General features: G+C 41.1%; 1 protein-coding gene across 6 annotated transcripts in view; it reads left to right on the forward strand.

Annotated features, from left to right (window-relative positions):
- The window catches only part of GLIS3 (GLIS family zinc finger 3), a 548,502-nt gene that overhangs the window by 485,266 nt on the left and 49,529 nt on the right, over positions 1-13,707 (forward strand). For all 6 annotated transcript variants that reach the window (XM_055350627.2, XM_055350629.2, XM_031014823.3 and 3 more), the window contains one exon: positions 7,870-8,038. In XM_055350627.2, coding sequence (XP_055206602.2) covers positions 7,870-8,038 — 169 coding nt within the window. The remainder of the gene's footprint in view (positions 1-7,869; positions 8,039-13,707) is intronic.

Here is a 13,707-nt window from a genome sequence, read left to right on the forward strand (position 1 = left end):
TTTCTGTTCCCTAGAGAATAGCAGCACGCTTAAGCTCAAAGTTAATAGGCATGTTCTACAGAGCCGTGCCCTCACTTACCTTAATAGAACATCTCCCTAACACATTTGTTTATCCGTTGCCAGGTAGCTCTCCCATCAGGTGACATGAATATGTTTTCTTTGTCTTGGTGCATGGGAGACAGTTGCCAATGTTTGCCATCAATTAGCTTGGGGTAGCATGTCAAGGATGTACGGGTGGTGTCATTTTAGTCTGACAGCCACCCGATCCAGTTGAGAAGGGATTGTTTCATTATCCTCTTATCAGGGCTGCTGGATAATGATACTCTACACTGCAAAGTAGGAAGGAAAAAAAAGACAGGCAGAAATAATAGATTTTTAGGGATTGGCAATATTAAAAGTTTTCATGCCACAAGGAGAAGGGAAAGATTAGAGAGATGACTGTGCAAACCCTTAAGAAGCTACTTTTTCCTAATACAGGTAGAATGTGGAATGATGCCCTTCCTGATGCAGAGGCAGGGGAAGGGGGGAAATGATCAGACATTAAGAAGAAGGAAAAAAGAAAACCAGCTCCTTCTACTCATTGGCAGAAAGGCTAAGATTAGCTGAGGCCTCTCTCTCGTTCTCCAATTAACCTCAATACCAAATGCAGCCTTCCAAGTGACCCTGAAAGGGCATTTTCCTTACTAGAAATCTCTTTCTGGTTTGTGAATTTAGGTTCAGAGAGCATTTTTCATTGAAGGACAACACAATTAAATTGCTCCAAGGTGAAATGCAAAAAGACCGCAGAAGGTACCAGACCTTCTATTTTCACTATTGGGGGCCAAAACTTGAGTCACCCCCAATATTGGTAATTTTCTTCAGAATGCCTGAAGGGAAAGTCTTTCTTGAATCCTGAAAATTCTGGATCTTTATGCTCTTGGAGAAACAAACAAAAAGAAGTGCTGAAAGTATAAAAATACTTCAAGATAAACTAAGCTTCAAGAGGGACAATTGTGTTGACATTTTAGTAACAGCCCATTTTCGCTCCTTAACGAAGTGCAGTCATGCATGAAAATGACTTGTTATCTTTTAAACTAAAATGCATTATGGGTTGTAACTCAAAAGGTGTGTATTACTCTACTCGTGCAAAATAAAGTACATTTTAACCCTTGAGGATTCTTTCACAGGCCCCACTTCATAGCAACTCATATAAAAAAAATAGAACAACAAAAAGCTTATTTGAGAATGGTATGTAAACTCTTCTGCATTTGTAAGGTAACACCACAGTTTATATTTGTATGAATTCTTCCATCTGTAGTTTAGATAGGAGGTCATACTTTATTCGAGATTTACCATTTGGGAGCAACATGTACCCTTATCTTTCCCTAGTTCTATTAATAATGGTAATAATTACAATAATATAAGTAGCCAAATAATAGCAACAGTGGTTTCTTGAGCACTTGACTGGTGTTCAGGCACATGCTCAGTGTTTTCTGCTCATTCTATAATCCTCGTCACCGTCCAGTGAGGTATTATCCTTATTTAAGATGAAGAAACTGAAACTTAGGTTAAGTGATTTGCCTAGACACATTGCTATTAATAGCTAAGGCTAAGATTCTAATTCAGGTCTATCTGTCTCACATTGTGTATGCTTTGTTCCGTTAATAACCAGACTGACAGTGTCTCTATAAAGTGCCCGATTTCTGATGAGGCTGAGGGAATCAGAATTTCTGTTGTCCAACTGTTCCCAAACTTTTCCCAGCTCTAAAATTCTCCAGGGAGAGAGACAAAGAGACAAGACTGAACTCACCATTCACATGGGGCTTCTCATTCTTTTCAGTGTCTCCGTGAAAGCTCATTTACCCTGATTTCATTGATTAGCTTATCCTCCGTGCCTTGACCCTGGAAATACTGCCCAAGAGATGAATGGTGAGCCAATACCTCTTCCCATGTTCCAGCCACCAAGCAATAATGCCATTTGTCAGGATCTCAACATTACTCTAGCACTACTTATACATGAATTCACAGTGTGTGGGTAATACCGGTTCCCCCTTTTCTATGAGAGCAAGCCTGCATGAGGAGCAGCACCATGGCCATAATGCAACCATGAGTGACTCCAACGCAGATTTACAAAGCAGCTCAGTGGTTACAGATCTGCCCGGTAAACTTCCCCTTGGTGCATTATTGACAACTGGTGGCCTTTCAGCCCAGAACATCATTCTTGCTTGTGGTAAAGGATGCATATAACTAATTGCTCATGAATAACCCTTCCCTGCCTTCCTTCTTTTCCCAGCAGTGGATCAATGTGCCTCTAGCAAGTATCTGAAATCTTTATTTGGGAAAAAGCACATTTCCTACCAGCTGTTTGCTTTCTAAACCAAATAATTCAGTTAATTTCTTGCCTGAAGTAATTTTCAGAGCTGGAAAACTTCTCTCTTCGATGCTGAATTGCTTTCAGGATGGGCAGAAACAGAAATGGGAATATCCTTTTTGCATTCTAACCCACAGTTTGATGGCTAAAGCTACTCGTGTGTTGTGGTGGGGGATTAGTGGCTATTGGCAACAAGCAGCCTTTGCAAACAGAGTGTTCAGGGGCCCTGACACAACACTTCTATGCCTTTTCTTGAATCTGTCTTGCCTTTGGGAGGCAATATAGGGTGGTGTTCTGGGTCATGTGATCTATTAATTAAAATCAGGCTTCCCAGATTTGAATTCCAGCTCCGCTATTTGCCTGCCATGTGACCTAAGCCAGGTAACTTAACCAGGAACCAGAATAGGCCTCAAGTTCCTCATCAGCAAACTGGGGAAATGTTTATAAAGAACTTTGCACATTATAAATGCTCAATAAATCTTAACTATTGATTCCAAGGTATCAAGGGGCAGCAAGAAGATGAAATGAAGCTGAGACAGGATCCCCAGCACCTACTACTCAAAGTGTAGTTTCCATACCAGCAGCCTCAGCACCCCCAAGACCTAGTGAGTCAGAATCTGTATTTTACCTTGATGATTTATTTGCACATTAAAGCTTGAGAAGCAGGACTCTTGCTGCTCACATAGTTTTAAACAAGAATGCATATTTTAATATACCTTAGCCTGACAAGGGAGGTCTTCATCCTTTCCCTCTGAAGTGATGAAAACACAGTTACCAAGCAATGCCTATAGTAGCCTTCCTCCGCTCTGGTGATGGCCTGAGACAAGTAATCTTTATTTGGGGATGCTACTAACACTCTTGGCCTCCCCCCATCCACACAATAAATATGTTACAGCTGAAGTAACCCCAAGGGTGCCCTGTTTATACCTATTAGAAATATAGATTAATGGTTTTCATTTGGACAAAGAGAACTGCATACTAACCAAATTAACCTGAGCTAAAGGTGCCAGCCTAGAATGCTCTGGTAGCCTATGAGATGGCATCTGAGAACCACATAGATCAACAGATGCTGCTTTGTTAAAATTATAAAGCTCAACTGAGTTACCTCCACCTACCTCTACTGTAGATGGGTGAGAGACTGCAGTGAGCCAGGCCACTAAGAAAGAGAAAGCCCATGGCAGCAGGGAGGCCAGTACCTGGCCTCTGCTGAAGACAGGGCTCACGTATTCATTTCAAGAACAGGATTTTATTTCCTTAGGGAGACTACCATCTCTTAATCACAAAAGCAATAAGAATTTCCAATATGTTCCTCTGCTGTGCTTAATCAGTTGTTCCAGCTGCCAGTCATCAGGTACATCTGGAAGTTCACTTAGAAGCCCTCTTCCAGCCTTGAAAGCAGTAATGACCCCTGAGTTGACACAGACAATGAAGGCTGCTCCTGTGGGCAGCCTGTGTGTGTCAGCTGATTTGATCACAACAGTTTTGTTAATATTGCCCTGTATCCTGGAGGGATCAGCTCTCTTCCTTATGTTTTGATCGATAGGCCACATTGTGTGCCCTATTGGTTGAGTTTGGAAAATTATTTTGAATGTGTATGGAAGGAAGTTTTTCCTTTTGCGAATGACATTACAGTTTTACTCTAAGGTGGAGATTTTCTTCCTGAGGTTAAAAATCACTTGGCAAAACCTGAACATTTGTCTGGAACCATATGTTGTGGTGGGAAAGTCTGTATGAAGTCGGCAGATATTCAGACTTAAAACATTAATAGAGATTAGCACCTGCCTGGTGCAGAGTAGGTGCTGGAAAATTGTGTTTGGAAGAATGAATGCATAAAAGAATATTCCTAGACTGTAGTAATAAAGATTGAATTCTGGATGCGTGACTGTGATATGGTCAGAAATTCCTAGAAGTCAGGGTAAGTAAAAGAGCATTTCCTATGCCACAGTGGATCATTGGCAGAGACCAAGGACAATTCTGTTGAAGCCACAGCTCTCTGACTCCAGAGTGTTGTCCATTTTTTTTGAAGGGTATGTGAGATGGGGATTGGATAAATGTTGGAAAGCATGCTTGTGTCTGTTGTTACTTCCTCCAAATTTCTGGTCATCATCTTGGTCACAAGCAACGTCTACAATGAGCAGTCATGGCCTGGACTTGGCATGCAAAGTGCTGTCATGTAGACACTGACTTACAGGCTTCTACTAGGTTGTAATCTCACCTTCTCACCAGAAGTAAGATTTTCCTATACTATAGAAAATAAAGGCAAGTCATAGACCTTGTTTTCCAGAGAAGTGATTTCCTCCACCCTAGATAAGAAGTACATTTTCCAAATCCAGATTTTAAATTGAACCCTAAAGCCCTCCCTTTCTTGTTCTCATGGGGCCGTAAAAGAGGACCACTGCCCATTTCTGTCCCCTTCACCAGCCATAGCATTCAAGGGAAGGGCTATGGATGGGGGCTTGACTGGTGGTTAGTCAACACCAGTTGACATGGGCTTGACTGGCAGTCAGTCAAACCAACACAGCTGGAGGGCATATTCTGGAGCCCTCAGCCCTATACCTGACACCTCGTGTGCCCCACCTAGCATCCCCTTCACCACCTGTTTCTAGTGGCCTTTGCTAATGCAGCCAGCTAATGCACCAGCCGTAGCATGGTAGCACCTCTCCTCAACTGCACCATATCCCTCTGGCTTTCTTCCCTGAGGCTTCTCTGATACCCTGATGTTGGGTATCTGTGAGAACATTTAGCGACTCTGGTACATGTGCCCCTCAAAGTGTGAGCAAATTAATCTTGACCGATGGGGCAACCATCAACAAATGAAGAATAGGAGTTGGTGGATAAATGTTCCTTTCTGTCCCTGTCCTAGTCACTGAGCCCCGAGATTCCATGGGCATTTATATCTTGTTCATCTTTGTTTACTCAATGAACATGAACTGATGCTGTTTGGAGATACCAGGCACCAAGGATGTCTTGTTTCCTGTCCCAGGACCTAGCTTCATGTCTGCCAAATGATAGGTACCCCATACATATTTGTGGAATAATTGCCTGCTAAGAGAAGAATAAAAAGAACACAGTTAACTCTGCATATAGAGCAAATGTAATGAAGTAAGTAGAAAAAGCTAGAGGACATCACAGAAAAAAGCTCAGTAGTATAAATTGTCATAATACATTTGAGTGTGGTCAGTTGTCTGGTTTGGCCAGAGCTTAGGATGCACTGTGGGGCCACAAATGAGTGCATTAAAGTGCTTTTAACACTGTCCAATGATTTATACTAATAAGTCTTGGTATTTTGGTAAAATCGATATATAGAAGTCTGCTCCCTTCATTAAATTACAGTTTCCCCAAGGGCAGGAACCCACATATAGTAGAGTATCAAGTACGTAATAGACACTTATCAATAAGGAATATAAAAATAATGGCTGAATGATAGATGGGTGAACAGATGGATGATGGGCAGGTGGATGATGGATGGTTTTTCCTGGCTGTTAAATGGGATGAAAGAGAGGTCCTAAACCAGGCTTAACTCTGGGCAAGTGGCAGGCTACAAACAATCCCCAATTTCCCAGCCTATGTCATTGTAGCTAATGCCAAGTATAGCTAATATAGACCTCTGAGAAGCAGCACACTTTCTGTTGGACCATAGAGTAGAGCGCAGAGTGTGCACACCAAGTTTCCTTGTTGCCCATTGGGTTGTAAACAGCAGGGGCAATGCTTCCCTTGTGATGAACACATGCACATACATACAAAAAAACCTCTGGGGAAAAATAAATACTGGGTGCATTCAGCAACTACAACAAAATAAATAGGAGAACTCACATTTCTACACTGAGGCAGAAAAAAAAAGTTAGCTGTGTTTTCATAGTATCTCTATGACCTTTATTATTCCATTAGATTTTGGAATAGTATATAAAACACCAAGCTCCATGCTGACAAACACCAGTTTTGAAACTATTGCCACAGTCAATCCAAACAGCCTTCTCCCCTGGGTAAAATTATTATTTGGAATACAAGCAGAATTGTGGTTCCCTGAGCTAGCTGAGCATAAATGAGGTTAGTGATTCATAAGGTGACTCTAGTGAGTTTGCAAATATGCAACTTGTATGGAAGCTGACGCACACAACAGAAGCTCAGCCTTGCCTTTCTGAACTGGTAAGCATTTTCAGGCCTCACCACCTCTTTGGAGGACTGTGGTAGGTACAGGCTTCTGAGGACAAGAGTTAACCTGACAGAATGCTGATTTACCAGAAATAAACCCTTCAAATCAGATCACACCCTTGTCAGTAGCTTTTTGAGCGGGAAGATGGTAATTCTGCCTCTTCACATGTTCCTTGAAATACCTGAACTCTTGTTCCATTGGATTAAGCTTTTGGGGGCTAGGTCATCTGGGGTACTTATTCTATCCTGGAGAGGTTGGGGAAAAGTGGTACTGGTATAAAAATACAACTCCCTGAACTTTTAAACCCTCAAATCTTTTCTATAATGTGGCTTCTCTTTCTTAATCCTGAACCTGATTTATTTTTTTAAAAAATCCATTTATTCTTTGATATTAGTAGAGTAAGTTCAAAAAGAACAGAAATGGGTATGGAGCTCAGCATAGCTTTGTACAAAGAAGGAAGTTAAAGAGAATCAGCCTAATGCTGCTGCTATGATTGCAGCATAATGAGATGTCTACGGAGTAGGTCCCAGACACTGAGGGAACCTTTCTGATAGACTGTGAAAGTGACAAGCCCCAGTTTCTTCTGTGACATCGTACCAATTAGCTGATCTAAATGGGCACATATTCACGTTTGAGGTCACATACCGTTCTCGAAGGCTAGGCTGCCCATACGAATGGGACTGTAACTCACTCTCTGTGTCATAACAGGCAACAGTGGGGGAAGATCCCAAAGCTGTGTTTTCGTAGTTTGAGAGACTCCTTTGATGAAGGCCAAGTATATTCATCACACCATCAGGAAAATTCCCTGGGTTAGTTAGACTCTAAAGTTAAAAGGGTGCAGGATCCTATGTTCATGCTAGGATCAGGGAAGCTCCAGTTCTCATTACATTGATTTAGCAGTGACAGAGAGGGACCCCAGCAGACCTACCGTGGCTCACTGCAGCAGTGAGAAGAGGACGAAGGCCTGTGCTGTGCCCTTCTCAATCAGCTGACCAAATATTCTGTTACCTGACTCTCATCCCCTGTGACTGAAAAGTGCTAATACAGAGACCTTGGCACAGACGCAAACAGTACAAGATTGACTAATTATACAGTGTCCAGACAGGGAACTGGCAGGGCATGGCAGCACTTAGGAGACAGACCGTGAACATCAGCCTGAAGCGAGCCAAACGTGAGCTCCGGAGGAACCTGTTCCACCATGAAAATAAAAGCTGTGTGTACCCAAGAAGGGGAGAACTGTTCCCTGAAAACCACTGAGAGAAAAACAAACAAGCCCCTCAAATATGCTTGCTGTCAGGCTTCGGTATTTAAAAAATGTGGGCTTCCTTTGGGGCACGGTCTCATGTTTGTTCTCCCTTGATTTCAGCTCCCATTTTCTCCAGCAATTATTCAAGCCGAAGTGGAACAGCTGCTGGGGCCGTACCACCCCCACATCCTGTCAGTCACCCTTCTCCAGGACATAATGTACAGGGGAGCCCCCACAACCCCTCCTCCCAGTTACCTCCACTCACAGCTGTGGACGCAGGAGCTGAGAGGTAAGGCCATCTGTCTCTCTCTCCTAATAGGTGTTGCCGCCAAACCTCCCTTCACAGAGAAGTGCTTTGACAGTTGCTGAATTTTATTAATAATCTGTTGGTGGGTTGAGTTACCCAAAGGTGACATTTTAAAAGTACATACACAAAGCACGTGGACCAAATATCTCATTATCTGTTTCATTTTTCCATGGGAAAACAAATGAAATGATACTGGCAATAGCCAGCCGAAGTTTCAGATGCTGGAAACACACCAGAATTTCCCTGTCTTTCTCCCTTTCATCGGTCTGTTTCAGAGACCCAATTTTAAGGTAATGTATATGCAGGTCGAAACACTTCCCGATGTCAGATGGTGCCCTCGCCACATAAATCAGTATTGTTAAGGCACAGGATTTTATATAGGCTGCTCATTGAATACTTTATATTAATATCTGTCTCATAAAGGACTTCTGGGAGAAAATTTTTAAACAACCATTATCTTCATGATATTTTTACTCCTGAATTCTTTATTGGCCCCAGAGGCCTTTCGAGGCCCTTCATACTTCTGTTTCCCAATCTCTTGTGTGCTTCTGTGTACCACAAACCAAAATAAGAGTCTGCATCTCTTGCTTCTCCATCTCCTTCCCCTTTTTGTGGAGCAGGCTGTAATGAACTTCTCTTGCCCAAGGGCAAGTGTATGGCTGCATCAGTACAGGTAGCTTTGGAAGGAGGTTGGATGCTTCAGTCCTCTCCGAGCTGTCCAACACACCTCTTGTCACCTCTCTCCACTTGTCATCTGGCTTGAGTTGACCTACCTGGTTACTCCCAGACATCCAGAGGAGAAAGAAGTTCTGGAAATTGTTGAACAAAATAATGGGTTGAATAGGCAGCAGGAATAAAAGTTTTGTAACTTTGATTTCACCAGCAATCTCTGGTTCCATTATTGTTGGCCTGACCTATGAGTTTGGTAATATGTGGTTTTAATTCCGATAAACCATATATATTTTATTGTTTATGACTTTCTTCCTTTAGTAATATTATTTTGTTTAATGAATGTCTGTTGAATACCTTCTATGTGTCAGACACTGTGTTGGATGCTGGAGTCCAAAAAGTTATTAAAATATGCTCCTGCCCTTATGAGTTTGAATGGTGAGGACAGGCATTCAAATGAAGTATAATAAGGCTGTTTGGTTAAATGATGTAATAGAGATCCCACAGGAGCCTAAAGAGGATGTCTCTAAATCTGTCTCAGGGGGTGAGGGAAAGAAAGACACAGTGATGTAGGCATTGAAGGAAGACTAAGGCTTTTCTGGATGCCTCAATGGGGCACAGCATCCCAGGCGGCAAGAAGAACATATCCAAGATGTGAGGAACAGAAAGGACACCGTCAGGGAAGGTCTCAGTAGCTTGGGATGACAGCATCCAGGCATACATGGCTGATGAAGTCAGATAATATTAGGTTGGCTTATGTGGAATTGTGTATTTGATGCTAAGGAATTTGCCCCTTATCCTGCTAGGAGTGAAGAACCATTATAGGCTCTTTGTTGAGAGAGAAACGCAATCAGATTGACATTACAGCAAAAGAATTCAGGTGGCAAGATAGTTGAGTAACTGAACCTGGAAGGAGAGATGGGAAAAACAAGGAGAAGAATATTGCAGGAGGCCTTGTGAGCAATATGGTTACTTGAAGCAAGGCAAAGCAGTGAGGATGGAGAATTTATTCAAGAGCAATTATTTAGGAGGCAGAATTACTAATCATTAATATATATGTGGCACAAAGAGGAGGGACCAAAATTCATTTATAAGTTTTACCCCTAGATACCAAGATTGTGCCATTAATAGAAACTGAAAAATACAAAAAGAGTGTGGTAGTGTGGAGGAAAAAACAATATTGAGTGGAGGAGAAGGGGAAGAAGAGGGAATAATAAACTGACTTTAGGAGTTTGAACTTTAGGTGATTATAAAAGATCCATGTGGATATGTCTGATTGGCAATTAGAAATATGAATCAGAAGATGCTGGACTTTTTAAAAACAGTTCTATGCACAAGGTAAAGTGTAAACAAATCATTAGCCTCCTCCCACAAGATCTGTCAGCAAAGCAGCGCAAATGATAACCATCCATTAAGTTCACAGACATTGCAGACAGAAAATCTTTTCTTCCACTTATCTGATATATTCCTATAAATTAAGATTTTTTTTAAAAAAATGCATTTTATATAGCTTTCTGTTTGGTTCTAAATGATATTAGCCAAGGACTTTTCATCATCTCGCTTCATTCTGCCTGGCTGAGAATCTTACTCCACAATGTTGTGAAGCTCAGGAATGATCAATCGGAAGCTCCCTTCACTGCACCTCCTTATCTATAGTCCTAACAACTCTTAACAAGAATATAAGACAAAAACAATAATTGAGTCTCCTTTTTGTACACAACCTTTAAAGAATACATGTAGAAAAAGATTTTAATTATTATCAGAGTCAAAGATAACAATATCACAACCCAAATGCCTGAAATTTGCATCTCAGTTCTGACAGTTGCTAACTGTTTGGCTGTGGGCAAGTTCCTTAGCTGCTCCTGCTGCTTGAGGTTTGTGTGTTTGTCTTTTTTTTAACATTTTGTATTTTTTATTCCTCCTCTTGAAAGTTTGTAACATATAAAGAATGGCAAGAATAGTACAATGAATACCCATGCATGTACCCGGCACTCATATTCACCCATTGTCAATATTTTGCCTTTCTTTCCTTCCTTCCTTCCTCCCTTCCTTCCTTCTCTTTCTTTCTCTCTTTCTCTCTCTCTCTCTGACTTTGGTGATTCTTTGTTTTCCTGCCTATTGTTGCAGAATCATTTGACAGATGGTTGCAGATATCACTGAGCTTTACTGCTAATTACTTCAGTAGGGATCTCCTAAGAAGGACATTGTCCTACATAAACCCAATATAATAATTATACTCAGGAAATTTAACATTGATATAATACTATTCTCTAATGGTTACTTGCTATTCAGATTTCCCAAATTTTGTGAATAATGTTTTCTATAGCTGGAGATTTTTGTTTGTTTTCCTTTTTGTGATTCAGGGATCTAATAGGGATCTCACAGTGCATTTAATTTTTATTTCTTTTTCATCTTCTTGACTCTAATGAAGATCTCCAGCTTTTTATTGTTATTATTATTGTCTTTCAGAACATTGACAGTTTTGAAGAACTCGGGACATTTATTTTACACAGTGTTCCAGGGTTCCATGGTTTGGATTTGTGTAATTGTTTTATCCTAAACAGATTCATTGTAAATATTTTTGGTGGGAATACCACATAGATGATGTGGTGTTTCTTAGCTTTTTTGAGATTTAGATTGCACCTTATGGGGAATTAGGATTAAATAAACTAAGTAGATAAAGTGCCTAGTAAGTTATATGGCATGAAACAGGCCTTTCATAGCTGTGGATACTAACATAAAGACAGGCAGCTTTGGCATAGCTGAGTGATTCAGTTTGGAAGTCAGAGGATGTTGTTAAATGATCATAGGGGTTGATAATGTAAATAATCATGGAAGGGGAAATGGAGAGGAAGGAGGTACTTTATATGATGGGAGAATGAAATGGACATTTGCACTTTGTGGTTTTGCCTTGCTGCTATATTCTCCCCTACTGGACGTGTGCCCCATCCTTTGCCTTCCCAGCTGGAGTGGGCAAGTGTGAGTATGGCAGGTTCTCTCTTCCAATCAGGTTTGGAAAGGAAGATGACTTGAAACAGCCCTGACTTATTCACCAGGTTTGCATTAGTGTCCGGCATAAAAACACTAAGAGGAAATGTGCTTACCTTCCGCTTTTGGTTTGTATATCTTTGCCTCTGTTTGCCTGGGAAATCCCCCAGTAAAAACTCCAGCAGTTTTCTTAACGGAAATAGGTTTATCACACTCTGCGATTTTTAGTGGGAAACTGGCATCTTTTCCTGCTTGCGGGCATTGATTCATCATTTACTTAGCTTTCACATGCTAAAAAAAAATGGGCTGAGTCACTGTCAGAAGTCAGGAAAGGTCCACCACATCTACCCAGTTAGCGTCAAGTTCTTTGATCCTTACCATCATAAAATAAATGCAAGTTCTCTCAATCTAACAAGGTTCCATTTTTATTTTGAAATATTATCTGAATGACACATTATTTCAGTGATTTAAGCAGCACACCACATCACCTAATGTTGATCTAACTTATTACGGGAAGTGGTGTTTTACTATGGCATGTTGAATGAGCCAGTGGTACTTTATGACAGTGGCTTCCCAAGAGAGGAACTCAGCGTCTTTGGAAATGTTAATTCATTGAGTTTCATAGTATGTCTGTTAGACCAGAGAAAACAAAAATATTGATGGGAGTCTCTTTTTGAAATGCAGAAATCTTACAGTTCCAAGAATAAATCCTCTGAGTTTGTGTTTGCTTATCTTTTACAAGAGAATGTCAGCTGCCTCTCTTCATTCTGAAGAAGGCCACAAACATTGCGCTTTGTCGTTCAGGTAATAGAGCTGAAGGAGGCCTGTGGATTGACCACAGCAGAGAGGCTTATGAGGGGCTTCCTATGAGCCCATGGCTGAGCCAGAAAAGACTGAAAAGAAAGTGTAAATATAACAAAAAAAAACAAAGTGTTTTTTCTGTTCTCTCACTCAACAATAATCAACACAAAACGCTTCTGTGACCAAATGTGTGGGGATTTTCCCCCAACCCACTAAGCATGCAATCAATTCTGCAGTAGACACCAGCTGGGTGTCCTCTAATTGCAACCTATCCTGACACTCTCTACTTGGAGAGAGTGTCAGATTCCACAGGTTGAGGACACAGTTCCACAGGACTGCCCCCTACTTCTGATGCCAGTTGCAAGACCTGGGTTATTTTGCCTGTACATCTGACAAACTGACTATAAATCAGGATTTCCACAGCCCCTTCCTCCGGTTCTATTAATTTGCTGGAGCAGTTCACAGAACTCAGGGAAACACTTACATTTACTAGTTTATTATAAAGGACATTATAAAGGATACCAATGAAAAGATGTATAGGTCAAGGCATACGGGAAGGGACACAGAACCTCCATGCCCTCTCCAGGCCTACCACCCTCCAGGAACCTCCATGTGTTCAGCTATCCAGAAGCTCTCTGAACCCAGTCCTTTTGGATTTTTATGGAGTCCTTTATGGATTTTTATAGGCATGATTGATTAAATCATTGGCCATTGGTAATCAGTTTACTCTTTGGCCCCTCTTCCCTCAGAGTTTGGGGGTTGAGGCTGAAAATCAACCCTCTAATCCTGTCTTGGTCTCTCCAGTGGCCAGTCTCATTCTTTTCAGGCAGCCAGAGGCTGCCAGCCATCAGTCAACTAATTAGCATACAAAAAGACACTATCACTTTGAAGATTCCAAGGATTTCAGAAGTTGTATGCCAGGAATGGGGAGGAAGACCAAATATATATTTCATAATATCACAGAAAGAAGGGATGTGTAGTCTCTTTGGAGAGTATTCAATCTAGTATATGAATCAGCAGCAGAAAATATGAGGAACAATTATTTTTGAGAAGTAGTCAAAGCACCTTTACCAAATAAGGAATGCCAACTTTTTTAGTCTCTATGGAGTATTGGGAAGGCTTACTCTTTTCACCCATAATGTATTATTTCAGATATAGCATTGCTAGAATTCTAGGTACTTTTATACATGTAT

The sequence above is a fragment of the Gorilla gorilla genome, chromosome 13, assembly GCF_029281585.2.
Source record: "Gorilla gorilla gorilla isolate KB3781 chromosome 13, NHGRI_mGorGor1-v2.1_pri, whole genome shotgun sequence".
Taxonomy (NCBI): Eukaryota; Metazoa; Chordata; class Mammalia; order Primates; family Hominidae; genus Gorilla; species Gorilla gorilla.